This window comes from Chroicocephalus ridibundus, chromosome 1 (genome assembly GCF_963924245.1).
Source record: "Chroicocephalus ridibundus chromosome 1, bChrRid1.1, whole genome shotgun sequence".
NCBI classification, from domain to species: domain Eukaryota; kingdom Metazoa; phylum Chordata; class Aves; order Charadriiformes; family Laridae; genus Chroicocephalus; species Chroicocephalus ridibundus.
The window spans coordinates 209084961-209112348 of record NC_086284.1 but is presented as its reverse complement, the minus strand read 5'-3'; the positions used below and the strand labels follow the sequence as shown (position 1 = coordinate 209112348).

At 37.1% G+C, this 27388-nt stretch overlaps 1 protein-coding gene across 2 annotated transcripts in view; it reads left to right on the top strand.

Moving 5' to 3' along the window:
* HGF (hepatocyte growth factor) overlaps positions 1-27104 on the top strand; it is a 62336-nt gene extending 35232 nt beyond the window's left edge. For both annotated transcript variants that reach the window (XM_063323538.1, XM_063323537.1), the window contains exons 8-18: positions 5018-5192; positions 8014-8141; positions 9596-9698; positions 11670-11809; positions 13810-13848; positions 14319-14415; positions 17172-17246; positions 17843-17989; positions 18677-18783; positions 20631-20776; positions 22957-27104. In XM_063323538.1, the coding sequence (XP_063179608.1) occupies positions 5018-5192; positions 8014-8141; positions 9596-9698; positions 11670-11809; positions 13810-13848; positions 14319-14415; positions 17172-17246; positions 17843-17989; positions 18677-18783; positions 20631-20776; positions 22957-23127 (1328 nt within the window). In that variant the 3' untranslated portion in view covers positions 23128-27104. The remainder of the gene's footprint in view (positions 1-5017; positions 5193-8013; positions 8142-9595; positions 9699-11669; positions 11810-13809; positions 13849-14318; positions 14416-17171; positions 17247-17842; positions 17990-18676; positions 18784-20630; positions 20777-22956) is intronic.
* The last annotated feature ends 284 nt before the right edge of the window (positions 27105-27388 follow it).

The window sequence follows — 27388 nt, the reverse complement described above, 5'->3', positions numbered from 1 at the left end:
GGATGAAATGAAGAAATGGAAGCAGTGACAACAGATATGAAAAAAGAAAATGACTGTTACTTTGGCATGAATGAGGACATGGACTACAGGGAAGACGGGAGTGGGGAGATAATACCGCTTTTTTACAAAAAAAAAGGAGAAAGGACAGCTGCACTTCAGGGGATGAGCTATAGGGCAAAGACATAGGTCAGCCATAGTGACATATGTCAGTCACTGGAGAGCTGCAGAGCTATATGGGGTTATTATGGTAAGGACAGTGTTTGATTGCTGCCTACCTGATTTCCAACCAACCCAGGTGGTTTTACTATGAATTAAGCCTTTGCTGTCAGTACTCATGGGCAATAGGCAGGGGTGACTGGAGCCTGGAAAGCACTGAGAGAATTCAATAAAGGTCTGGGTTTGATGGGAAAGAGCAAGAAGTGAAACAGCAAAATTGAGAATCTGGGTATAAAAGGAACCATTGTAGTGCGCCTACAACTTTTGGGAAGGCAAAGAATCACCAGTATTAGTTTACTTATCTTTTAGAAGCAGAGATTTCAACTGCCCATTTGAATGTGTAGTTCTGATTAAAGAGTTATTTGTTGAATCATAGTATGTAAACAAATAAAAGTGTCACTCATTTTAAGCTTAATATTTATGTAAGATAAGGATGTTTACAGAAAAGAGGCAGTAAAAAGAGACTGATGTTTAATAGTTGATAAAGTGTTACCTTCCACCTTGCTTCGCACAGAGGCATAGCAGAGGTCCAGCATTCATTGTGTAGGCAACGGCTTAATCTACATTTCCTCAAAAAGGATCCTTCTCAGATCCGTTTCATCATTTCTATGACAGTTTTAAAAGTGTGATTACAAAATGCTGAACCTGCAGAGAAGTCTTAATGGTGAAAAATTGGATACAGATATATATTTTTTTTTTTTAATGTATTTGAACTAAAAATTGTTTGGTTTTAAAGCCTAGCTGTGGACACTGGCAAAACCTGGAAAGAACTCTCTGTGCTCAAGGACAAACTGTAGTTGTGCAGGTTTTAGGTGACAAAGAGTTCTTCAGTACTGTGATTTTTGAGCTTGGGTCTGATTTGTTTCATCACTTTATCATATGTTTTTATGGAAAAAAAACCAACAACAAAGCAACCCGGAAACACAACAAATCATTGGTTTGGGGTTTTTTTTTCATGTTTCATATAATGTGAGATAGTACATTGAAGGAAAAGTGGAAAAAAGGGACAGCCACTATCCTACCACCCAGAACTGTAGATTGTACTGCTTGAAGTAGGGGTGCCTGGAGGCAGTGTAACTGAGCATGAGCAGCTTCTCCCCATAACGTCACTCAGGTTTCTTACTGACATTTGCAGAATTGTATGGATCATGTTTAATGAGGACTTTGCTGTGTTTAGAACACTTTCTTTACTGGATTAGGTACCTCTTTATTTTTAAAATCTACTTTTAACATCCTTTGTTACAAATCAGGGTACATTTTCCTTTTGTGGACTGACACATTAGGAAAGACATTGCAAAAGTGGAAGCAAAAGTAGGAATTTTCCTGATGAAGTACTTTAGGACTCTTCTTCTTTTCCAACTATGTCTCTTTCCAAAAATACCTAGATAGTATTATGATGAAAGCACATGAATACTCCAGCAAAATCCTTGCCTTCTTTTAAGTCAGTAGGAGTTTCACCATTGACCTAAAATTTGTGCAGGATTTTCTTCTGGGTCATTGGGATTAAAGACAGAAATAGTACTCTGACTGGTTACTTCAACTGTAGAATGACTCAAGGCCCCCGCTGATTCCCTCATGCTGGCATTACTGTGAGAACCAGCACTGAGAAGACTATCTGTGGCTTTACAGACAAAGCTCTGGATAATGTTTCATCTCTTTACTTAAGCATCTATGAATGCATGAGCTGGCCCTTATTAATAAAGTTATGCATTTTGAAGTATCAAAATAAGGAAGGTTTTATGGAAAAAAGGAAACCTTTGCATTTTTGCACTTTGGTTGGGGAATTCAGAGTGAACGTGTGATGGTGGAAATGCTACTAACAGGAAATTCTCAAGTAACTGTCTGAATTACATGGTTAATTTGAGTCATCCAGAATATAAAAAAAATATAGGTAGGTAGAAAAATGGTAGAAAAATGCTGCTAGACAATTACCAAATTCTTCTATTCATAATGAAGTTTCATACAGGAATAAGAAGTGACATTTAATTAATAAATCATAAATAGTAGTCTTTTATAAGATGATAATTTTGTGTGATCTTCCTTTAACAGTACTTTTGATCTCAGTTAGAACTGTGAAAGCTGAACTGGAACAAAAAAAAAGAAAAAAAGAGTACTTCCGATATGAAATTTAAGTACCTACCTGCATAATAAGGATTGTTTATTGAATTTAAATTCATCTTCTAACTTAATTCGTGATGACTTTCTCATTGGAACAAGGCTTTGGAGTTGCAGGTCTTAATTTAGATTTTAGAGAAAATGCTAGGATAAGGATGGGAATTCAGCCTTACTGATATTTAGCTTCATCCTGATCCCACCTTGGAAGAGAACTGGTGAGCGTGGTCTCAGGACTCATCCACCAGTGCTCTACATATCCGGTCTTTGTGCTCGGCGCTATTAAACTTTAGATAATTATTTATAAAGTAAGTTTTTCCAGTAGAGGTTTGGGTGTGCAAGTATTCATGACAATGTGAAAGTTAAGTTTGTCTGATTCCTTTAAACAGAACATTTTGACATGGACAAATTGTTGTAAAATCTGATCTACAGATAGAGGTCACTGTACAGACGCATAGTGTAAAGTTTAGCGATGAGTTGTGTGTCCGTACATATATAAGAAAGAATGCTTTGCAAAATATCTCTATGGCCTTGCTAAAATTGATGCATTAGTTATTTTTTTTCAGGAATGTGATTTTTAAGAAACCCACAAAACATACAAAGATACATAACTGCCAACCTAGTTACTTTTTCCCTAGCATGACTGAGTACAGAGCAGATGCACCGTACAATTCATTACAGTTGAAATAGTAACTTTTTGTGTATAAATAAGGTCTTTGTAATGGCTTGCATTAGGTTGAATTTTTGTGCATTTTTACTATTATTTAAGAAGACTTTTCGCTAGAGTTATATAGTTGTAATTTATTGATCTACTTAGGAAATATTATGCAGCCAGGATGCCATATATGTGCTAAAATTTATCATGGCGGGTAACTATTTTTCTCCAAATTGTACACCCCATCTCTTTCATTTTTAATGAAAGCGTTGTATATATATGTTTAAAAAAACCTAATACATATTTGAATGTGACGTGGCAATGTCTAGCCTAATCAGTTTAGGAGCTATCTTAGAATATAATTCCAATTTTTTTTTCATCTGTTAGTGATGATGGAAACCTGAAATAGGTAGATATGTATTTCTATCAGGTGTACGAATTTGTCTTTTCATTGTCCAATTACTTATAAAGTGAATAATAATGGTTAAATATATAGTTACTAGCTGCAAGCCTGTTTGATGAATTCACCACAAAGGGTACATTTGTCAGCCTTCTTGTGAGACTCTCAGAGCAATGTCCTTTTGACTTTGGAGTGAGCATGGAACTCACAATCCCAATGAAACAGGACAATCTTTGCAGACAAAGAAGCCTTGGGAAGGAAGGACAGGAAATTAATTTAACCATTAAACACTGACGTAAAAACATCAACCAGATGAAGAGAAAAAGGGAAATTTTCTCCAGCATGGAGAAATGTATAATCCAACTGCACAACTTGATGTTATCTTCTGACAGGGAAGTGATCTTTAACACAGAAGATTAGACAGCAAATCAACCAAACCCATCTGTTATGACATTTGGTTTCCTTAAGATCCATGTTCTCTGCAAGTTCACAGAACTGGCTGAAGTTACCAGGAATGAACTATATTATGAGTAACACACAAATATTGTTCTAATCACTGGACCATTTGAAGAAAACTAATTTTAAAACTTTGTTAACATACTTATTGCTGGCAACTAATACTTTTAAGGTAATTAATAAAATTAGTCTTGTGAACAATAGCAATTACCAACAGATGGGCAGGCAATTACAAAAATATTATGTTGGGAGCTTTTTGGGACATTGTAGAAGTGTTGCTCTTGCTGAAGTATATTTAGTTTTGTACTACTTTGTATATATCTGATGCAATATCTGTGCCATTAATTTGCAATTATGAAAATTGCATAAGAAATAAAAAGAGTCTTTCAAGTTATGTGAATGAGTCATTTAAAAAACCACTGTTTTTCTGAATTTAGTTCAAGACAGCCCACACCAGGGTGAATGCAGAGTATATCAACATCTGTAAAAGATCTTGAGTCTGATGAATTTGTTGGTCTTTAAAACATTTGTCTCTCTGTAGAGAATACTGATCCTCGGTTTCCAAAAGCTGGGCTGTTTTATTTTTCCCCTCTAACTATATGAGGCATAAAAAGAGAAGCTTCAAGGAGGATTTAGCACATTACTTCATAATAGGATTTATCTTTCTTTTTTTTTTTTTTTTTTTTTTTTTTTATCTGCATCTTTTTTTCCTGTGACTTGATATTCTGGGAATTCTTTGGAGAAAACCAATTGGGTTTTAATCTTGCAAACATGTATTAACATCTTTAACAGTGTACACGTGGGTGGTCATTCAGTTGTGTAAAGCTAAGCTAATGAGAAAATATTTGTTGAAATGGAAAGACTAACCAAGAATATCTCTTGACCTTCAATAATATAGCATAGGCCAGGTCTCTCACTGAACAAAAATCCTTAAATGTTGCAGACTTTATAGATTCTTTGCCTGCAAGTGGATAAACTAGCATAAGATCTAATACCCATTTTGATCTCATGAATGTTGTGAATGTGAAGGAGAGAAAGTTATTCTGTAAAAGATGTCAGACCAGCATTTGCAACAAAGAACTCCACAACTTGAACTGCAATGTAGACTTGAAACCTGACATCTTGAGCCAGGTTCAGTCTTAGGAAAATGAAACAGTACTTCTTCTCTGGGTCTACAGATGAAAGTGTCGTGAACAACACAGAGGCAGCAGCCGAGACATCAACTTGCATTCAGGGGCAGGGTGAGGGTTACCGCGGCACAGTCAACACCATATGGAGTGGAATCCAGTGCCAGCGATGGGACTCCCAGTTTCCTCACCAGCACAACATCACTCCTGAGAACTTCAAGTGCAAGTGAGTAGAGACATGTGGGTATTACTGCAGTGCGAAAAGAGCTTAGTTTTCAAATGTCTAGAAATTCTTGCCATCAAAATAGACTATAGGATCCCTGTACCTGCTCTGCAACCTGATGCGTTTACTACTGGTGCTGAAAACCACTTGAACAAGGGAAAATCATTTCTTCAGATCTCAAAATATTAGTTCTAGATGAACTTGTGTGAACCTGTAGGTGTTTTTATGAACATTTTCTTCAAGCATGTGTTCACCAGTTTAGTTGATTGTGAAGTGTATGAATGTTTTCCAGACTGGGACCTGAATCCCAGTAGTGCTGGTACACTGAGGGACATGGTTTAGTGGTAAATATGCAACTAGCTTAACAGTTGGACTTAATGATCTTAAAGGTCTCTTCCAACCATCATGATTCTATGATTATAATGCCCTGAACCTGGGTCGGTGCAACCCCCGGTATCAATACCATCTGGGGAATGAAGGAATTGAGAGCAGCCCTGCCAAGGACTTGTGGTACTGGTGGGTGAAAAGCTGGACATTAGTGCTTGCAGCCCAGAAAGCCAACTGTGTCCTGGGCTACATCAAAAGAAGAGTGCCCAGCAGGTTGAGGGAGGTGATTCTGCTCCTCTACTCTGCTCTGGCAAGACCCCACCTGAGGTTCTGTGTCCAGCTCTGGAGTCCCCAGCATAAGGACATGGACCTGTTGGAGCTGGTCCAAAGGGTGACAAAAATGATCAGAGAGCTGGAGCACCTCACCTATGAGGACAGGCTAAAAGAGTTGGGCTTATTCGGCCTGGAGAAGAGAAGGCTCTGGGGAGACCTTAGTGCAGCCTTTCAGTACTTAAAGGGGGCTTATAAGAAAGATGGGGACAAATGTTTTAGCAGGGCCTGTTGCAATAGGACAAGGCGTAATGGTTTCAAACTAAAAGAGGATAGATTTAGACTAAATAGAAGGAAGACGTTTTTTACAATGGGGGTGGTGAAATACTGGCACAGGTTGCCCCAAGAGGTGGTAGATGCTCCATCCCTGGAAACATTAAAGTTCAGGTTGGACAGGGCTCTGAGGAACCTGATCTAGTTGAAGATGTCCCTGCTCATTGCAGGGGGGTTGGACTAGGTGACCTAGGTCCCTTCCAACCTAAACTATTCTATGATTCTGGGATTCTATAGTATTGTTTTTCTTTCATGGAGGTAAGTCGTTGTTCACAGTTTGCTTACTGACTTTAACTTAATATGCCCTAAATGTTACCCAAGTGTAATCTCATTGGCAATATTTTACGTTTATAGTATTTGACAGAACTTCTTTTTATTTTCTTTTTTTTTAATCCTTTTGCTGTCTCATTGCTAAATGTACTTGCATGACTCAGACTGCATTTACCTGAAGTACCACTGGTCATGTAACCTTTCTCTACAGTTCATAAACTCCCAGGATGTGAATAATCTAGTTATTTTAGGCAGTTACCTTAATCATGCTCTTTCAGCCCTTTTTTCACTGAGCATAGAGGAAACCTAGCTGACCAGCAGGGACCCACAGCCTGGTTTGTACCAAACGTCTTTATTGTTAGCTAAATATCAGTCTGGGCTTGTGCTGGAATTTAATAGCGTGGATCTTTCAATGTAAAGAAAAGATTCTAGTCTGAGTTTGGATTATCTCTCTAACAATAGTAGTTTGGGCAAAATAGTTTTGTTGTCTTAATCTCTTCACTGAGATTGTTCAGTTTATTGATCAAATACTGTGCATTGTAACACATCTACTGAAAACGCAACAATCATCATTGTAATGGAAAATCGGATTGATCCTGAGCCTTCTGTCAGTCTCAGGACCACCTTGAATTTGCCTGGAAGTTAGTGCCTGAACCCGATCCCACAGGTTTTTCTCAGACAAACTACCTCTTAAACCAATTTGAGCTGTGCCTGTGTTAACGCTGCGGCAGCATTAGGCCCTCATACGGTTATAACAATGTTCCTGGCAGTGTAGAGGAGCTAACATTAGAACTGCTTATTCAGCCGATGCTTGAGGGCGTAGTAGCTATTCAGGCTAATAGCTTGAGTAAAACGAACAGAACTGCCAGTACAACTGTGCACAACTCACTCACATGAGTAAAAATTACAGTATAAGGCCCATCCTTTCCATAGTCTATTATCAGTAAGCACTGCAGATGGAAAAATACAGTGAAATATGGAGATGCACAGAACATGGCAACAACTGTCAGGAGATGGGAAAATAAAACTTACTTTTAAGAGGTTTGACTATTTCATGCAAGCTGTGAGAGACATTTAAAGATGTTCCCTTGTGGCTAACTTTTACTTTAAAGGTAACAGCGGTATAGAATTTCAACATACATTTTTTTTATATTCCAAGGCTCGGTTTCTTAAATGACAGTCTACAGGACTCTGTTTCTCTAAACTCAGCAGAATCATTCAAAGTACAGGGAATTTTAAGCACTTGGGTAATGTTTGTATTTAAAAGCACTTGTAATGCATTGCAGGTGTATCCAATGTCAGCTTCCATGCAAATTTTGTTGGAGAATCCTGAATAAAAATAAGCTATATTGAAAATATTGTTAATCTTCAAATGGAATCTTATATCCAGTCAAAACATAGATCCACTGAAAACGAATTCCCATAACTATATTCTTGTTACAATTACTATATTTTTCTGGATGCTGTGTTCTTACTGGCTCCTCATTTCCTTGCACTTGACACTGATCAGTAACATACAGACCTTAAGGAGCCTATATTATTAGTAATTCATAATAAAAAGCAATAGAATGCATCAGTGGCTTTAGCTTATCCCTGCTGTGAGCTAACATATTTATTTTTATAGGGATTTGAGGGAGAACTACTGCCGAAATCCAGATGGATCTGAATCACCTTGGTGTTTTACCACTGACCCAAACATCCGTATTGGTTATTGCTCCCAGATTCCTAAGTGTGATGTATCAAATGAACAAGGTAACAGAGGGAAGAGCGATAAGTGAATGCTGTACTGTTCCAAACGGCAGATAAGCAGGCTTGAAAACTGGAGAAGTTGTTCTCAGTACATCTGTATTACACCTGTAGTTCCGCTTTGGCTTTATTTGCATACTTGGGATTCATCATGGTGTAAATGAGATTCATTTCTCAGTTCATGTTTCAATTCCAGCAGGGAAAGCTGCAGCAAAGATTTGCTATTGGATCTGATTTTTAGACAAGGTGAATCTGTGTGCCATTTTATATTAGCTGGAGATCTGCTCCACTGTCTTACCTTTCTTAATTTGAAAGACCTTTTTCCGGAGCTGAAATGATTTCCTTGTCTCACAGTCTTTTTATAATTGCATATGAGGCCACCAAATGTCATTTTTTAAATTTATTTTTTCCATATACCCCCTTGTCTAAAAGAAGTTGAACCGAAAAAAAACCACATGGGACTTCCCATATAGCCTTTTAGCTTCGAGTTATTACCTCTGCCTGCAAAGTCCACTCTGAGTCTTCAGGCAAATGTTGCTTTTCCCAGGAGGTCTTGGTATTACTCTAAGGAGTATTACAGCATCATGAGAACTGATGTCAATCATAGCACAAACCGAGGCCGACACCTCAGACCTATGACCCTACATCAGGCTGCATTAAGATCTCCACCTTTCAATTTTAGCCATTTTTTCTCTTAAAATTTGAAGAGCTGCAGTTGCAAGAGTTCTGTGAGAGAAAGGATTAAACTTTGACTTTCATTCGGTGTTTTTTTTGTGAAGTATCAATTATCAAAAAGTAAAAATACTGATGAATATGGAATGAAATACTTTGTACAAAAAGTCTTTATAGTAGTGATCATTTTAAACAATCCTCTTGAAAAGTCTCAAAAAGGCTTGTGATAAAAGCTTATGAATTAAACATGACTTCTGATGGAGTGAACAGGCAAGTTTTTGAATTACATTAAAATTAAAGTGATGTTGATTTTTTGATTTTGCCAAAGTAGAAGTTAGATCTAGAATTATATACTGTTGCCAGTATCCAGAATCTACATAAAGGTAAGTTGTTTCAAATAGGCTGAGTGCCTGTTTTTTAAGGAGGGAGGATTAAGGGGGCATTTTTGCTTTGTTTTGCATAAAACTGCTCCTGACAACTTTTAGAATGTTTTGTGTGACCCTTCTAAATTAACCATAAACTAACTATTTATGAAAGAAATTTTCCCAGTTTATCTAAGTAAGACAAAATTTAAAATGTTACTGTGTTGAAAATGAAGGCCTCAAGCAGGAGATTATGCATCTAAATTTGAAAATTTTCTCCCACTTTCCTTCTGATTTGATTTATATTGTATAGTGTTTGCTAAATATAACACTTGCCTTTAATTATTTGGATTACTGATGGAAGCATTTTCTTTTCAGTGTTGCACAATCACACTCCATGTTTTTTGTCTCAACTTTCTTATTCAGATTGTTATCGTGGCAATGGCAAAAGTTACATGGGGAATCTATCCAAGACAAGATTTGGGCTAACTTGCTCCACATGGGACAAGAATATTGAAGACTTACGTAGGTGTGTACATACGAAATAGAACAACATGGTTCAGTGAGTTCTGAGTAAATACGGCCTCCAGATGGCATCTCCTTTTCTTCTGCAGTGATTCTAAAATAGCCACTTATGCCCTGGAGTTTTTAGTATCTTTTTCTTTTTTTTTTTTTTTTCTTTCTCCTCGGTGTTTAAATATATTACACAACATGTCTTTGTTTGGGCTAACCACTAATTGCAGGCTTTGGGATGTTTCTTAGTGTTTAGTTTACTGACCTGGTTTACCCCATCTTTGTCCTTGAAAGTTTTGTTCTATGAGAGGATAGCAGGAATAAAATAGGAAATTGTTATCTCATCAATCTGATCTCATAGCTCACGCTGCTTCAAGCAGGAGGTTGGACTTGAAACCACCTAAGGTCCCTTGTGACCTGAAACTGAATCATGAGTCTATCATCTAATGACACTGACATCAAATGCCATTAAAGTGACTTGAAATTTCTGTTTATCATTAATTTGGCTTCATATTCAAGTAGTGGAAATGTCAAGTTACTTTTAATTTATTTGTTAAGGTAAAAACGAATCAGCAGTAAGTAAAAAAGAAGTTGTGAGTTTTCAAGAATTTTTCAGTTATGCCAGGATCCTCAGTGTTGTCTTTGCTGGTTCAGAGGCGTAGGTTAATAAATCTGAGGAGTGACAAGAGCAATGACTTCTAGGTACCACACAAAGACAGAGATTCATCAAAAAATTTTGCTGGGTATATTACGCAGCCCAGATGGAAACATTATTTCCTTTGTTTTCCTTTAGTTTCTAAAGATGTGATTATCTCTGTATTACCTTTGGTACTTGTTCTTGAGTTAGCGTTCATGATCACCACAGTCATAGTGCCCGATGTGTTAGGCATTGCCCTCCAGAATTTGGCTGTCCCAGTTTCCTGCGGCTGACTTGGTGGTCAGCCAGGTGAAGGCATGTAAATTGGTAAGTCAGCCTTTGGGGAAGCTGCATTGCAAGAGGCAGGCTTTAGTGCCACTGTCTGCAACCACCTATTGGACTACATGTGGTTTTCCCGACACAGGGTCAGAGACAGCATAAATATTCCAGTGTCCTGTCCATGTAAAGGAAGCAGAGGTTTAAGTTCATGACTTCTGAGAGCTCTGATAAGTCTTCAGTTACCTGTGAATAAAACAGCTTGAAGCAATTGGATGCTTGATGCAATTGTGTTCGTATAAACTTGAGCACAGATCAGCCTTTCTTCTCTTACTCCCGCAAATTTTCCACCTGGGAACTTCTTTGGAGAGTTATCTGTCTCACTTCAGCAGTTACTCTGGTTATGGATGTGCTAGAAGCATCATGCATGGGTGGTTACAAACTAAAAGGGCTGTGCAGCTGTAACTTAGGAAGCCTGTAAGCTTCTGTCTGACAAGTCAGAAATAAATATCTTTGCTTCAGATTTTCATCCCAAAGTTTCATCTTTAAACTGTCTCATGTAGGGTTGCAACTTAGGTGACCTATGACTGTAGTTTTTCTGAGCCATTCATCCTTCTCCTTGCCTGCTGCTCAGACTTGCTAATTTTCTTGCATTTGTCCTTCCTTTGCCTGAGATTCAGCTTTCTTTGCAGATTCTGTGCTCCCTTGTGCTAATCTGCAGGGAGAGGGTGCCTGTGCTCCCAGAGACCTGCAGATTTGCTAAGGGCAACACAGACACTCTTCTCGTCAGTGTAAAGTTCCCTCCTGAGGGTATCCAGGGATTTTAGCTTGAGTGGAAGATCTAGAAATCTCCCAGCTGTCCGGTGCTTAGAATACCAACTAGAGGAAACTTGGACCCAGATCCAGCAAATATTTGGGTCTCATCTTCCCTTTGATTTTAACCAGCCCTAAACTCTGACCTGTAGGCTTCTCAATCAGCTAATATTACAGTGTGGAGCAAGGCAACATTTAACCTTTGAAAATTTGGGCTATAGTATAAAGCTTTTCAGCACTTTGAATTTTTTTTCCCTGTAGGCATATACAAATATTCAGAGAACCAGATGTTAGTAAACTGAAGAAAAACTATTGCCGCAATCCAGATGATGATTTTCATGGTCCCTGGTGTTATACAGATGATCCTCTCGTTCCCTGGGATTACTGCCCTATTTCTCGATGTGAGTACTTGGTATGCCTCGGGCATTGTCAACTGTGCTGTCCCAGGGAAGCCACGGTGTCACATGTGTTTGCATACCTTTCTGTTGTCACTCGCGGCAGCAGAAAATGTGTAAGTCCATCAAGAATCAATCGTGCATGACTGAAAAGGGACGGACAGAAGCTGCTTGTGCAATATCTGAACAAGGGGTCCTTCTCCTTGACCAGCTTAGAGATTTCAAGGCTTATTTATGCAGCAGGAGCATAAAAGAGCTATTACAGATGGTCAAACATTTTCCAACAGATCTAGCTATTGAATGAGGGCTGGACGGAGACAAAGAATTGTCTAGTGGTCAGAATGTTGGCTGTGGCCTCAAGAAACCCAGGGACAGTTATCTTCTGAGCTACAAGCTTCATAATCTCTTTGTGTGTTCTGCATTTGTTTGTTTGTAAAGTTAGGATAACTCACTATATGTATATGTGCTATATAGATTCTGCTTACAGATGATTTAACTCCCGACAAGAATTAGGAACATCCCTCCTCCAAAGCTGCATGTTAAAAACTAAATAGCTTAAATAAACAGAATTAAAAGTCATAAGGACTTCAGTAATAAACTGAAGTTAAGTGGAAAAAGATTTATGCCGAAAAATGTGTGATTCACATTTAGGTTCAAGATTTTTCTCTTAAATTCCTATTTCTAAATCATTGTGCTGTATAACCCGAGAGAACATTTAAATGATAAATCAGGCTTTTGAATGCATGGCTGTGATCTCTAGAGGTTAAGGTTAATGTTACTTTCATTCCTGGCAGCAATCTGCTGCATTTCCTCATAGTCTGGACTGCAGCATCCCTAAGAGGTGATGTTTGAAGTCTCAGGTGATATTTTGGCATCTAGGTGAAGAATAAACAAACTGTGCAAAAGGTTATTTGTGTCAAAGTAGGTAAAGAACAACAGCTGAAGAAATATAAATATTATTCACTCTGAGTTCATTATCTGGATCTATGAATTCCTAAGGAAATATTCACTGCAGACATTTGTAGGGTGTATGGCAATGGTGGGTATTATGATTTCTGGAATCAAACTCCAGAGCTGGAATATGTTGGTTTTACAATTGCAACTTCTGTGGACTAGTATTAAGCTACTACTAGCTCACTTAGATACCGATATTTATTTATTTATTTATTTATTTATATGTATACATGCATTCATACACATATACATATGCATACACATACACATGCATATGCGTATACATACACATGGAAAATTAACTATGTCTATAATTGTATGCCTTTTTATATATATGTATATATACACATTTTCTTAATGATGGGAATCTGGTTGGAGGAGACTGTTGAAATTTTGCCTGTGCAAATTTTCAGTACCTACACCTGTATGTACTGAACCTGCTCATAACGCTGGGTCATTCTGCAGACTTCACTGAAGAAAAAAAAATTGAACCAAGTTTAAGCAACCTTGTTGTAACTGTGTTTTGACTTGGACCAGATGGAAAAACTAAACCAGATTTTGGGGAACACGTTTTGATAAGGATAAGTTTTTGCTGATAGCAACATAAAAGGCCTTTTGAAGTTTCAAAGGTTTTTAAGGAAATGAGAAATTTTCGTTAAATCTGATTTGGATTTAATCACATGACATCACATAGTTCCTGAAAGTTTATAGAAAAGTTGCAACTTCATTTTTCAGCATTTGCTTGTTCGAATGAAACATGTAAATTGAACATGACTGGTAGCCTGATGTACTCAGGATTCAGCCAAGAAGAAAAATGCTTGAAACTCCTGTTGCAAAATGTTTAATTCTTATTTCATTCTATTGGAATGAAATTCTGCCTTCTTGTTAGTCCTTTCCAAATTGTGCTTTAGCAGAGTATTAAAGAAATCATTGAAGTTTAAAACGGTGTGAACTATTAAAAATAACAATATGCCGTTTGCTGTTTATTATTACTCTATTCAATTTTTAGATGTGTTTTAATTTTGTATTATGGATATCTCTTGTCTGTCTAGGTGAAGGTGATACAACTCCTACTACGGCCAGCTTGGATGGTAAGTAAGTTTGCAGATGTATTGTGCAGTGAATGTATTGTATCCTCTAAGACTAGCTGTTTCTTTCCGATTGTGAAAAAAGAGAAAGATCAGTTAAAGATATAAAAGAACATAGAGTTTGGGAAAAATTGGTTTTACAAGAGGAAAATGTAAAATAGCTTTATTATACTCCTTTATCTATGCTCACTTTCCTGTCTTGCCAGTGGTGAGATATGGTAATGGTTTTCAGTGTTTGCTTTATAACTGTGTAAATCTCCATAATAAACCTATTTAAATATGTGTGTTTTATGTATATTTATATAGACTGACCCAGCTTCGCTGAAGTAGTTTTGATGCTCTAGAAATATATTTCATTAGCGGAGGAAAGTTAATTCATAATGAATATTGACCTTCTTGTGGTCCTTATGTGCAACTGTACAGGTTTCCTACCGCTGTTTTTAGTAAAATGTGATCTCTGGACCTGCTTTCAGATACTGTCATTCCTTGTGCCTCAACAAAACATTTGAGAGTTGTAAATGGAATCCCAACACAAACTAACGAAGGATGGGTGGTTAGTTTGACATACAGGTAACTATCCCTTTGATTAGAAAGACAATACATCTACTGGGATATTTGGTTTGGAACTGCAGAAAATGTTGACCATAATAAGAACACTTCTAGATTGCGTTAAATTCTGTAAAAGCAGAAAATCGTCATTCCTGGAACATCAAGTGATTCCACAGTATTCACTCCATCAGTGAAATGTTTATACGGTCATTATTGCTACCTTGCACACATGAGCTTGTAAAGCATTCTTAGCATTCTGCTCTTTCGATTAGTTACTGCAGACCTTTTCATACCATTGGCTTAGCATCCAGCATGAAACTGTTTATTTTAGAGAATGTTACCAAAAAATTTGAGTTTGATATCAATATTTTAATTTTAAGAGCAGTACATTTAGTTGTGATGTGTTGGATTCAGGAAATATACCCACCTCAAATTGAGCTTTCAACTCATCCTACTGCATGCATTTGAAATGTAGTCTGTTTAAAAAAAAAAAATTTAAAAAAAAAAAGAAAGAAAAAAAGTAGGAGCTATAAAGAAATCCTTTTCAATTTTGTAAAACAAGACCCTAACATGTACAGCTGGAAATATGTATTACATTATGGCAGTTCTTACTTTGCTACTGTGTAAAAGCCAGAACACAGAATAACAGTTTCCTGTGTCCATTACTCTAGTTCATAACTCATCAGCTGGAGAAGTGTGAATCATTAATGTGTAACAGGAGATGTATCTCGTGCATCAGCCCTGTGTCTTCTATCATGAAACAAAAAAAGAAAAAATAAGGGGCTTTTGTCTGCTAGTACAGACTAAAGTACAGCTCATCGCTATTAGCTTATGATTTGTCAACTGTTTTAAAACCAGGTTGTAAAATAGGTCTTAAATGAAAAAATGGGATAAAAGAAAAGATAAAAAGCCTATTTTCTACATTGCTTCATTGCTAGAGAAATCGTGGAGGTCCTTCCCATCCTTGATGGTCTTTGCATCTTATGAGCTCCAATGAGAACTAGACCTGTCTGAAAGTCTAGTGGATGCTCCAGAAAGACATTTCTAGAGGAACATCACTCTATTCCTAGAATAAATAACCAGATAGGTGGGCTGAAGCAATCTCTGGAAAAGTTTATCTTTGCACTGTTTTTAAAGCGGCCTTGATGTTTGAGGACTTTTACCTACGTAAGGAGAATTACATCTGGTGCCTAATATTTAAATAGCTAATGTTAAGTTAGTTGAACCTGGATTTTGTGCTATGCAGCAAAGTTCCGTTAAGCAGATGAGTGATTAAATGATTGCATGAAATCCCATTTTAGGAAAAAGGGATTTCTGGAATACTCCAGCAGCAAAAAGATATTTTTGTGTCTTACATGTGGGCATAAACATGTAGTTTTAGTTTGCATTGTTACCAAGGCAGCAAATAGAATGTTGTCTGAAACAAAATCTTAATGACTCCAGGACTTTCTGCAAAAAACTAACTGTACACCTCAAAATGGAATTGCCATGTCTGAACGGTAAAGGCTTAGCGATACTTAGAAACTTGGATTGATATTTAGCAACTAAGGTCCACCTCTAAATGTTAAATTAATCAATGACATATTTTCTTATATATCTGATCCAGATTCTGTTATCAGGTATATTTAGGTACATTTGGATAAATTTCATCTATTTCATGGAACCCGCTCTGGATTTGTGCCACATTTAAATAAGAAGTTTAACCTTCCTATGTGTGCTAGTCAATCTTCCAAAGCAGATGATGCAATCTTGTAAATTTCTTTTGATAATTAGTGAAGCAAACATAATATGCAAGAACACATTTATACTCCTGATTGTGACATTTTATAAAAAAAAAAAAATGGGCAAAATCTATATTTTAAAAAAGAATCCAGCCTTTTGGACCAGATACTTTGTTCCTCAATCAAAATATAATTAAAAAAAAAAAAAGAAAAAGAAAAAGAAAAAAAGGAGGCAAGCATCTGTGCTATTCTGCTGTCTTTGAACTCCATATAGAGTCTGGGCTCCTTCCAGAAGTTCTTTGCAAAGCTTTGAACATTTGTGTGATTTGAATTTATAAATTGTGAGATTTTAAGCTTTTCCCAAATTGCTGACAATTCTAATTCACTTTCCAAAGAGCTGCAGAAAATAAATGTGATTTTGGAGACACAAAGAAGGAAACTAATTAATCTGCATTCCACAGTCATTCTTATTTTTTAAAGAACTGTCATGCTTAATTGCTTTAATTTTACTTGATATATTATGCTGCAGGTTTTCTATAATCACATGTAGGATGTCATATGTCGCAGATTGTTTCCAACTGAAGTATGTGGGGACAGAAATCTCATAGGGCTGGCAATCAAATAGGAACTCTCCACCTTGAGGTCAATGCTTTGAATAATACCTACATGAATAATGACCAAATGTTGTTTACATCTGGTGGCAGTTTGGGGACTTGTTTGAATGTTTCAGTCCAGTTCCTATTACAAAGAATTAGTTTGCTTTTTTAAAAAAAAAAATGAAAAAAAATTAGGTCTCATTATAAATTCAACTTTGAAACCACTAAATGAACAGCATAACTGAATTTCTCTTTCCTGCTTGTTTATACACATTGGAGAAAATCTCCGCAAAGTCATGCTACTATTGTTTTTGAAACTGTAGAGCAAAGGTACAGAGCCATGTTTTCTCAGGCTGTCAGTCATCAAAAACATATGGGGAGCAAAAGTACTCTCTTAAATTTTGACTACGTAGAAACTAACATTTCTTTTTTTTTTTTCTTCTCCCCCCCCACCCCCCAGGAATAAGCATATCTGTGGAGGTACTTTGATAAAGGAAGAGTGGGTTCTAACAGCAAGGCAGTGCTTCCCTTCTCGGTACAGTAGTCTGTAGCTTTGCTATATCGAAATACATCTATTTTCGGGAATTTATCAGCACAACATTTCTTCAACTTAAATGCAGCATTTTTCCCTCCTGTTTGGCTTTAGCACTGCTTTTCTGATATAAAAGTCCTGTGGGACCTTGGTATTTTCTGTTATTATTGTTGTTAATCCAAAAGAGCTCTGGCTATTTTACATAGCAGTATAAATATGTTTTCCAAGTGTAATGGTTAGACAATTGCCTCTTTATAAAAATAATCTCATGCTTCTGCTAACTGGACAGAATAAAATAGAAAAATTGGGTAAATCTCAAAAAGTTCAAAGGTTCATACTGTCCAAGCATCTAAATGTTTGGAGAGTATTAGGAAACAAAAATTAGATTTTAGTCACAGTTGAAGATAAAATTATGTAGTGGCTTCAGACCAAAAACTTACATCCGAGCATGTTGATTTTGGAATAGCGGTTGGCAGCATAAACCCATTTCTAGTGAAGAGTATTAGTTAAGATCTTCTAGCATAATCATATTAAGCAGAGCTTTTTGAGTTATTTTATTATATACTCAGCAAAATCCTAACCTCCTTTACCTCGTTTAGGTACAAAGATTTGAAAGACTACAAAGCCTGGCTTGGAGTCCATAATATCAAAGGAAAGGGAGAGGAGAAGCACAGACAAGTTCTGAATATCTCCCAGTTGGTTTATGGCCCTGCAGGGTCAGATTTGGTCTTACTGAAACTCAGCAGGTTAGTAGCTATTATTGCCAATGCCAGGATTTTCAACTGATGAATGAGATTCTACCTAAATAAGGTTTGCAAATGCAGTTCTCTGCTGTTGCGATACTGCAGATGGTGTCTCCATGGGGTAAACTTACAATTGTAAGAAATTTCACTTGATATATGCAGAAATGCAGGTTCATTTACCTTACTCAGAAAACAGATGCTACTTCTGAAAAATCATGCCTACACTGTTTTTCCTGTTGTTGTTGTTTGTTTGTTTCTTTGTTTTTAAGAAAAAATAAAAATAAAACCCCCAAACAACCCACATTGACTAGTATATGGCTTTAATTTATAGAATAAGCACCAGATTGACACTGAGATCCTTGTGTATATATGAGCTTTTAAATTTTCTCCATATTAGCAAAACTATATATTTAAATGAAATGTCATCATTACTTACTTTTAAGATGAAAATCCAAGTTAAATAGCATGAAAGTGGTGACAGCATTTCAAGAAATCTTTTGACAGTTAACAGCTGTAGCACAAAAAATAGGTAGAAGAATCCATCATATTCTTCAAAGATGGAAAAGAAAGGAAAGAATTGGCACAGTTTTTAATTGCTGTGGTCTATAATAGATTTAATGTCATTTTAAAGATACATTTTAGAAGGTTAAGTAAAATCCATTATATCTATTATTTGCTTTCTCTTTTCAGACCTGCCATATTGACAAATTTTGTAGAAATAATCCGATTGCCCATTTCTGGATGTACCATTCCAGAGAAGACCACTTGCAGTGTTTATGGATGGGGATACACTGGATGTAAGAAACTATTTTTAAAAACTAAATGAATACGTTGACAGCTTACTTCCTCTTGTCATTATAGGTGAGGCTGCTGGTATTGCCTGATACCACAGTTGTCCAACTGTGTCCTTTGAACATTTTATCTAAGATCATTTAATATGAAATATTTTCTACTAGTCCATCCTTTTTGTTTGTTTTTGTTTTGTTTCAGTGACAGGCAAAATGATTCAAACATTTCAAAGAATGAACTAGAGAAAAATATTTTTCTACAGGTTTAAAAAATATGGCAGAAATGATTTGCAAAGCTCTAACCCTTTTTGGAAAAAATTCTGATTCACCTACTTGAGCAGTCCCTTTCTCTATCCCAAAGCAGGCTGCCCTTTGGAAAAGCTAGTACAGAATCATGTAATCAAAGACATAATTAACACACACAAAACAGTGAACTAAGGATGAACAGGCAGCCCTAAGTCTGGCATTTCCTAACTTTTGAGTACTTGACTTTGCAACCTTAATAATGTTTATTAAACACAGTTTTTGTGTGAAGTAAATACAAATATGTGGGAGAACAGACATTTATTTAGTCTGGTAAATACTATATCTGGCTAATTATGTGTTGATGATAAAGTTAATAGCTGCCAGTTGACAATAATTACTCCATTAATTGCTGTGCTCAAATGTCATTTTGCCACAGACCCTGAGTAAGCAGCAGCAACATACTCACGCTGTCCTGGAAGCAGAGCAGAAACGCGACTGCAATTCTGAGGCTCTCTTCCTTTTAACCATTACTCCGCACTTCTTTGTGGGTGGCAAGTAATCTGTACCAACCCTCTCCCAGATGACAGCCTTTGATGTTCCCAGCATGGCCACGTTAGCCACCCTCCGGGGGGAAAAGGCTGCCAGGGATATAGGGAATTTGGGCTGGAGCATGGTACAGCATCACAGGAAAGCTTAGCTTAAGAGGACTGATAAGGAATTCGCAGTGCTGCGGAGTTACATAATGCAGTAAATACATAACATCTGTCATCCAAGGACTTTGTACTATATTTTATGCACTACTTAATATAATCCTCACAGCGTCCTAGTCAGGGAAGGAAGAAGTGTTACATCCTTTTTTTTTTTTTTTTTTTTTAAAATTCAGGAAAGCAGGATAACAACTCAGTGAAGGGCAAGCTTGGCATTTTCTTTTGATGGCTGTGCAGAGAACAGGCAGGTCCAGGCCCTTTATTTATCTTCGCAGCCTGTTACAGACTTGTCTTTTGACATGTAGAACAAGAGCAAACTCCACAGGGCTCCTGCTTCCTGACCTTCACACTGATGAATGGAGATTGCACAAAGCTGTGGCTCTGCCCTCGCAGGCACAAAGTCATTCAGTATAGCTGAGCCAGCACAGAACGAGAAAAACTCTGCTCTGCTGCAGTATTTTTCAAGTCACACGTCCTTCCCTAGGCCATGGCAGGCCCTGTTACACATTAACTCATGTTTAAGGCAGGGAGCAAAATCCTTGCTCCGCTGATGGGAATGATAACATTCTCAGGCTCATTTTTTTGATTTCTGTGATGTGACAGGACAAGCTGGTGGTGGGCTGAAGAGCAAAGCCAGTTACCTAGCACTTTCTATTAATAGAAAAAACTTCTCCAGATATTCTCAGAGAACTGAACAGACACGTGCACCAAAAAAATTTCTTGCAAATCTCATTTGTAGCTAATATAAGAAATATAAAAGACAAATACATGATAACAGTGGACAAATACGTGAGTACTGGAAAGTACAAGAACTGAGGTTACATGAGTAAGTTTATCCAGACTGCATCTTCAATTTTTTTCTTCCCCCTAAAATAGAATAATGTTTTCTCTTTTTAATCCTAGTAGTTAACTATGATGGCCTTCTGCGGGTAGCAAACCTGTTTATTTTGGGAAATGAGAAATGCAACCAATATCTCAAAGGGAAGATCACCGTGAATGAGTCAGAAATCTGTGCTGTGGCTGAAACCGTCGGTGCTGGGCCTTGTGAGGTAGATATCACATTTCCTAATACATTCTTAGGAGCCATCAACCTGGCTACTTCTTTCCCAGAAATAATAGACTAGACTTTTTTTATAGTTATTCTCTCTGCATTAAACATGTACACAAAAAAATATTTTACTCTTTTCCATTGGAAAATTATTTGTGTTTCTGGTGAGCTATTTTCTGACAGAGTGCAGTAAGAGGTTCCTTTGCTTCAGTTTCACCGTACCACCAACCAGTAAAGGATTTACATGAATGTTAAATGTAATCATATGACTAGACAAATTGGTGTTCTGTATAATAAGGGCTAGAATGGGCTGCATGCTAGGAACAACAGTATACTTTGAATGAGTAGAAAGAAAAGGCTGGAGCAAATGTAACTACTTAGCTAGATGAGGACTTGCATGCAAAATACACAAAAAAGTCACTGCTCAATGGAGTTGATAAAGTTGTGAGGGAAGGAGAAAGATCCAAAAGGTACTGAGGTTCAGCATTAGTGAGAAGGCTGGAGCATTTGGTCTCCCTAATTAAGCCCGAGCAACATATCAGTGAGGACGGGAGAACAACTTCTGTGAAAGTACAGTTTGATACAGTTTTGCTTGGGACTAGTTTTGGTGGTGGAGATCTGAGGAGAAATGCTGTAAATCATTTATTACAGGAAGATATCATTTTTTCTGTGGAAAGTGTGCCTGATGAGATGATGTCTAGAAGGAGGACAGTCATGAGTATTATTATGCATTTAATATCTGGAGTAGAATAGATTATTTCCTAATACTGTTTTTAACCAAGCAGTGAAATTTTCCCTACCCAGGGGTACTACCAAATCATGGGGAAACAAGGTCTTCATGAGGCTGAGTCCTCTTCCATTTATTATTAATATTCCAAAGGATCATTTTGTTATTGCAAAATATTTTATTCAAAATCAAATATTTAATCATAAATGAGCTCTTAGATATGTCAGGCTTTATAAATGAAACATCTGCATGGAAGTCTGCTGGGGATCCTGCACTTTGTTTTCCCCTGCAAGAAGAAATGGACTGAATTAATATTAGCAATCTGTCTTAATCACCGCATGGTTTCCTGCTCCCCGAGTTCCCCTTTGAAGCTACTTTCCTCAGCAGAGAACAGGCAGAGAAACAAAATCAGATTGGCAGGTGAAACTCCACTCCTGAAAGTGTTTTATGAGCCGCTCTAATGGCACTGACATAGCTCAGTGTTCATGTGGGAACTAATCTGCAATCAGTCAGTAAAAAACCCAACAAACCTAATAAAGGTCAAGCATTGTTGTGTCTCTGGTGATCCGGAGAGAATACAATGCTAATTGTCAGCTTTTATTTTTTGAAACAATGTCTCACTATCCGATATGAGCATTTACTGTCTAGTTTTGCAGCTAGTTTGCTAAGTTTGGTGTACATTTCGCACAAAAACTGCAGTGTCTGTGTTCAAGTCCCAAATCTATGTTAATGTATCTAAGTTACCGTTTCAATCTAATTTAAACTGGATGTATTTTAGCGCTAAATAAGACCCCGATCTGGGCTGGCCATACTCCCAAATTTTCACTGAATGAGTGTACTGGTGCATAGATATCTCATTTACTCAGAATAATGAAAAAGGAGTATTTTAACAAGATATGTGTCAAAATTATACCTACAAAATGTTATCTTTTACTATGTTTGGGATTCCACCCCACCTCCCCACCCCAATTAGTGTGGATAGATTCTCATCCTAGGGGCTTGCAAGATGACTGACTGACAGAAGGATATTAACCTGGCTCTGTCAGTAGTTGATGAGAAGTCTGTCATAAGAACAAAGATGTTTATTAGCCAACTCACTTTCTGCTCATCTGGTTTATGCACACAGAAACAAATATTACGCTTGCAGGTAGCTGAAAGAGGAGAGTAAGGTCTGGTAGTCTGAAGTCACTAGAATAACATGTGAAGATGGACCATAGGGTTTAATTTGCATAGGAAGCAACCAAAGGTCAAAGGCCAACCTTGACAATGGTTCACATAAGTACTGATTGTGAAAAAGACATTGGGAGCTGGTTTTTGTCCCATGGCACAAATAACTCTATTGCCTTTTTATTGAGCTATGTCATCCCCAAAATAAACCAGTCAATAGTAGACAGTGGGAGCTGTGGCTTGAAGCATTTTCAGAAGTGACATTTTTTATGTTTATTTTTTCCTAGCGAGATTATGGTGGTCCCTTGGTTTGTGAACAAAACAGGCTGAAGATAGTAGTTGGTGTCATTGTTCCTGGCCGTGGATGTGCCATTCGAAATCGTCCTGGGATTTTTGTTCGGGTCTCATATTACTCTCGGTGGATACACAAGATTATGATGACCTACAGAAAACCCTGAAAAACTCAACAACTTCAATTCAAAGAAAGACTTTGGACAGCATGGATTTAATGTGTAATGTAAAGATCAACAGTTTTTTAACTACTTGATAGTCAAGTTTTTTGAGCTTCTTTTAATATTTATGGGTGTTTTTGGTGTTTTTGTCTATCAGTGTTGTTTTATAAATGTTGGAGTGACTTACAGTATATGCAAGTATGGTGACATATCTCCTGAAGATACTTGAATGGGTAAACAATTTTGCAAAGATATTATTACTGGATGATAAATGGTTTTGTAGAAATAGATCATATGACCTCTTTTATGCTGCTCTTCAGATTATCTTAGAAGGAGAAACAAATTATTGTTTTATTTAACACATCTTATTCTTTCTATGAGCCATATATTTCTCTTCATATATGACAAAAGACCTACTGAGAGATAGATACATCTGTCAAGGACAGCATATATGATCATATTTCTCTTTCCCCCTTATAAGAGGTCAAAGATTTCAATACTTCATTAAAAAATAGTCTCCTTAGAAATTAATCTTTTCATTATTGATGGACTTTGACAAGCCTGCCATAAGCAGAGTTCTCATAGAAGTCAATAACACTTCCTTTAACGCAGTGCTTATAGACTCTAGTTCTGCACTTAGTTCCTTCAGTGTGTATGTGGTCCCCTAAGAGATATCTCAAAAACACTTTTGGATGAAGGAAGAGACATGGAAGTGGATTCGTTAGCAAACTATGGATCATTTATTTAAAGTTTGTCCCAGAAATAATAGTGAATTTACAATGGTAAAGAGAGTATTTAATACAGTTTGAAAAATTAACCCTGATTAGCTACTGGCAGACTTTGGCCATTAAAAGAAATTTCAATCAAATATGCCCAAATTTTTCTCAACAGACAAGTGCTAAAAATTCAGTTGATTCTAGTTATTTCATGAAAGTAACTCTGTACTTACAGCAGGAAAAAGAACAGTTGAATCTGGCACCTGGCTGAGAGACTTAATACTGGGAAAAATAAGTTATACATTAATAGTCTTTCAGAGACCTGAGATCTTTCATAAAACCGTACCTAGATTTGGAGAAAATTATATCCTTTGTATAATTCCTTTCAGGGTAATAAAATTATTGCAGAGATTGATATGATCTTGTATGTAATATGGAAAACATCACCAATAGTTTAGTAGCTTGTGTTTCGTGCCTGTATGTAGAACCATCATATTCCTTTATGTTGATGGGAAAAGGGAACAAATAATCGGCATCTATGAAAAGCGCTTGTTCTCCTTTAGGCATTTAGTTGTATGGCTGGAAGTATTATACAAATACGTTGTTATAGTTGGCACCAGTTACCCTGTAATTTCTCAAAAATTGATAGAACATATATCCAATTGTTAGTTTTACTACTGTACATGTAATTTCATAAGTAACTGCACTGTTACTTCACTTGTGACTATGTAATTGTATATGTTTCCAGTAGCAAATTGTATAGTTCGCGTATCATATTTAACTGCATAGCCGCTAAGCTGACATCGTGGTGTAGACACATAAAAGGACATTTCGTTCAGAAGACGCAGGGTTGAATTCTGCCCTGGCAGAGAGTAACCAGTTCTGGGGAGCTGTCATAGGAGGCAGCCCTCATTTTGGCTCACCAAATTATTTTCTTCAGCAGTGCACTTTGACTTCAGTGGGACTCGAGTATGCTTAAATCTCCTGGTGAACTGGGATGAGTTTCAGCCCATGCTTAAGTGGCTTGGCTTGCTGAGATTTGTGTCAAGCATCCAGCAGATTCTACTGGCACATAGGAAGAAGTCTTTCAGTAAGCAGAGCTTCTGAAATTCCTCCTGATGTAAATAGTCTCTTTGGACGAGATGCGACTTCTCTGTACAGCGGATCTGAGGTTGTGGATGCTACGCAGGTAGTCTGTCTTGATCTATTCTGGCTGCCTCTGAAGGCTTTATGCTTCTTTTGGTCTCTCTTACTTACCAGGCCTAAAGAGGGCAGGATTTAGCCTGTTGTATTTACAGTTAATTGTTGCCATGTATGTGAAGAGTGTATTCTTACTCAGTATATACTGACCATATCTTATTGAAAGGATTAACTTTTTAAGAGAGACTTTTAAAAAACTCCGAGTGAGTTTTGAACTCAGTCACAAGTAGAATGTGGATAAAACATATAATTCCATGTTCACTTTTTGTATTCTAAGAATTGTTATGTGCTCACTGTATTATATTTGCAGGCATTTTGTTATGTCTATCTAAAAAAATCAAATCCTAAAATATTTTAGTTACAAGCTTCTGCTGTGCAGAAGACTGATTTTTATATATATATATACACATATATATATATATGATAAAAATACTGTTTTTTGTTAGACAACGTGTAAGGATTTTTACCTGTTTGTTCTGGGCAGCGCCTCAGTAAAATAAACTGCGCAGAGTTGATGCTCCAGAACTTAACATGTTTGTATGTACTTGCTTATCAGGTGCTCTTGCTCTCCCTGTCTCAGTATGGAGGGCACGTGAGACTCTGAAGAGCAAGGGAAGAGAAGAATAATGATATGTGGTAATGAATTTGTACTTCATTTATTCCTGTGAATATTTCTTGTTGGTACCAATGGTACCGTACCAGGCAACTGTTATAACTACAGGATTCTCTTAAGAAAGGACACTCTACAGATATTTTTTCACTGTTCTAACATTTTTCTCTCTGTAATAACAAGAGAACCTGATCTAGTGCCCATCTAAATTGCAGGAAAACTCTTACTAACTTCAGCAAGATCTGGACTTCATTTTGTAGATGTGATTTTGTTCATATTAGAATTAAAGGGTACAGAACTTAAATTCTTATCTAAGGACACTCTTAAGCTTCATTGAATTTCATCTTCATTCTCCTTGCTGTAACTAATTCTTGGTCTCTGAAAAATGTAATAACTGGATATAAAATTTTGGAATTAAAACCTAAAAGCTGATTTTGTTCTACTGAAGTTAGTTTGACTTAATTACTGATTTTCCTTGGGCATTGGAACTGGCTGACGCTTTTTTGTTTCATTAATGAAAACATTCTTCCCTTAAAAAAGCTTTTTTCCCTGTCTCTTTTTCTCTCATAAACCTCATGACCCTCAGAGAAACTGTAGCTCTCATTGGGAATGTACTGGTCTAGATTTTTGCTGCTACTGCTGAAATCTTCTTTAGTTTAAGATTAAAATTCTCTGAGGCATTCTGCAAACCCTTGCTGCAGGTAATGCCAATGTACTTGACAGAGCTACTCATTTGAGTCAGAGCTTTTCAGACGAGGGTCCAAATATATCTCTGAGGGTCAAAATCTACTCAGGCGAAATGTCCCTTGAAATCAGTGAATGTGATTGTCAAAATAGCGGGGGCTGAAAGTTGCTCAGTGCTTTTCCCTATGGCCGTGCACTGAACTACATGCATCCCTGTACACTGAAGAGCACACAGAATCTCAACGCCTGGGCAACTGCAACAGGAGGCGAGGCTTTATCGCCATCCCTCTGGTAGGCCGGTTGTAAACTAGTTGACCCCCATGGAACCGGTATGAAACCTATTGAATTGGTTGTTTAGCCTTGTATCCTTACCAATTGTTTTCTTCCTCTCTCACGTGCACTGGTTTATTATTGTTTTATGAATGTTGGGGCTGCTGGCAGGAACTAACATGGCTTTTCACCCTGAAATTTTACAGTGTTCCTTTTTAAACATACTCTTGGGCATTATGACGTTTCCCTGCGTGGGATCTAACTTCAGGGAGCTGCCCATGGAATTCAGTGTATGATAAGAGTATTTTTTCATATTTAAGTAGGAAAAATAATGCTCCCATTAAATACAACTAGATGAATGCCTAAGGAAAAGGGAACACTGTGGTTATAACTTGTATTACAAATCTTCTGTAATTAACGGCATCTTCATTAGTTAATAAAGTTGGTATTTTTGTAACCTTGTTTACTCTTATTATTCTTAATAAAGTATTTTATAAAAAAAACCCAGCTTAATTAGCATTATATTTCTTATTTAAAGACGGTTTGGAACTCCATTGCTAGCCTCCCAATTCTAATTTCAGTGAGGGGTTTTAGTGTGCAGAGTAAGGAGGACTAGTGCTTTGAAGATCTTCATGTGTCCAATAGCAGAATTGCACATAAAATGAAAGATGCAGCCAAATCCATGCTGTGATCCTTCTGAGTGTCCCCAGGAGCTTCTTGATGGAATTCTGCACTGAGAATGGCCTAAGCATATTACGGAGAGAGTACATTTGCAGTGGAAAGCGTG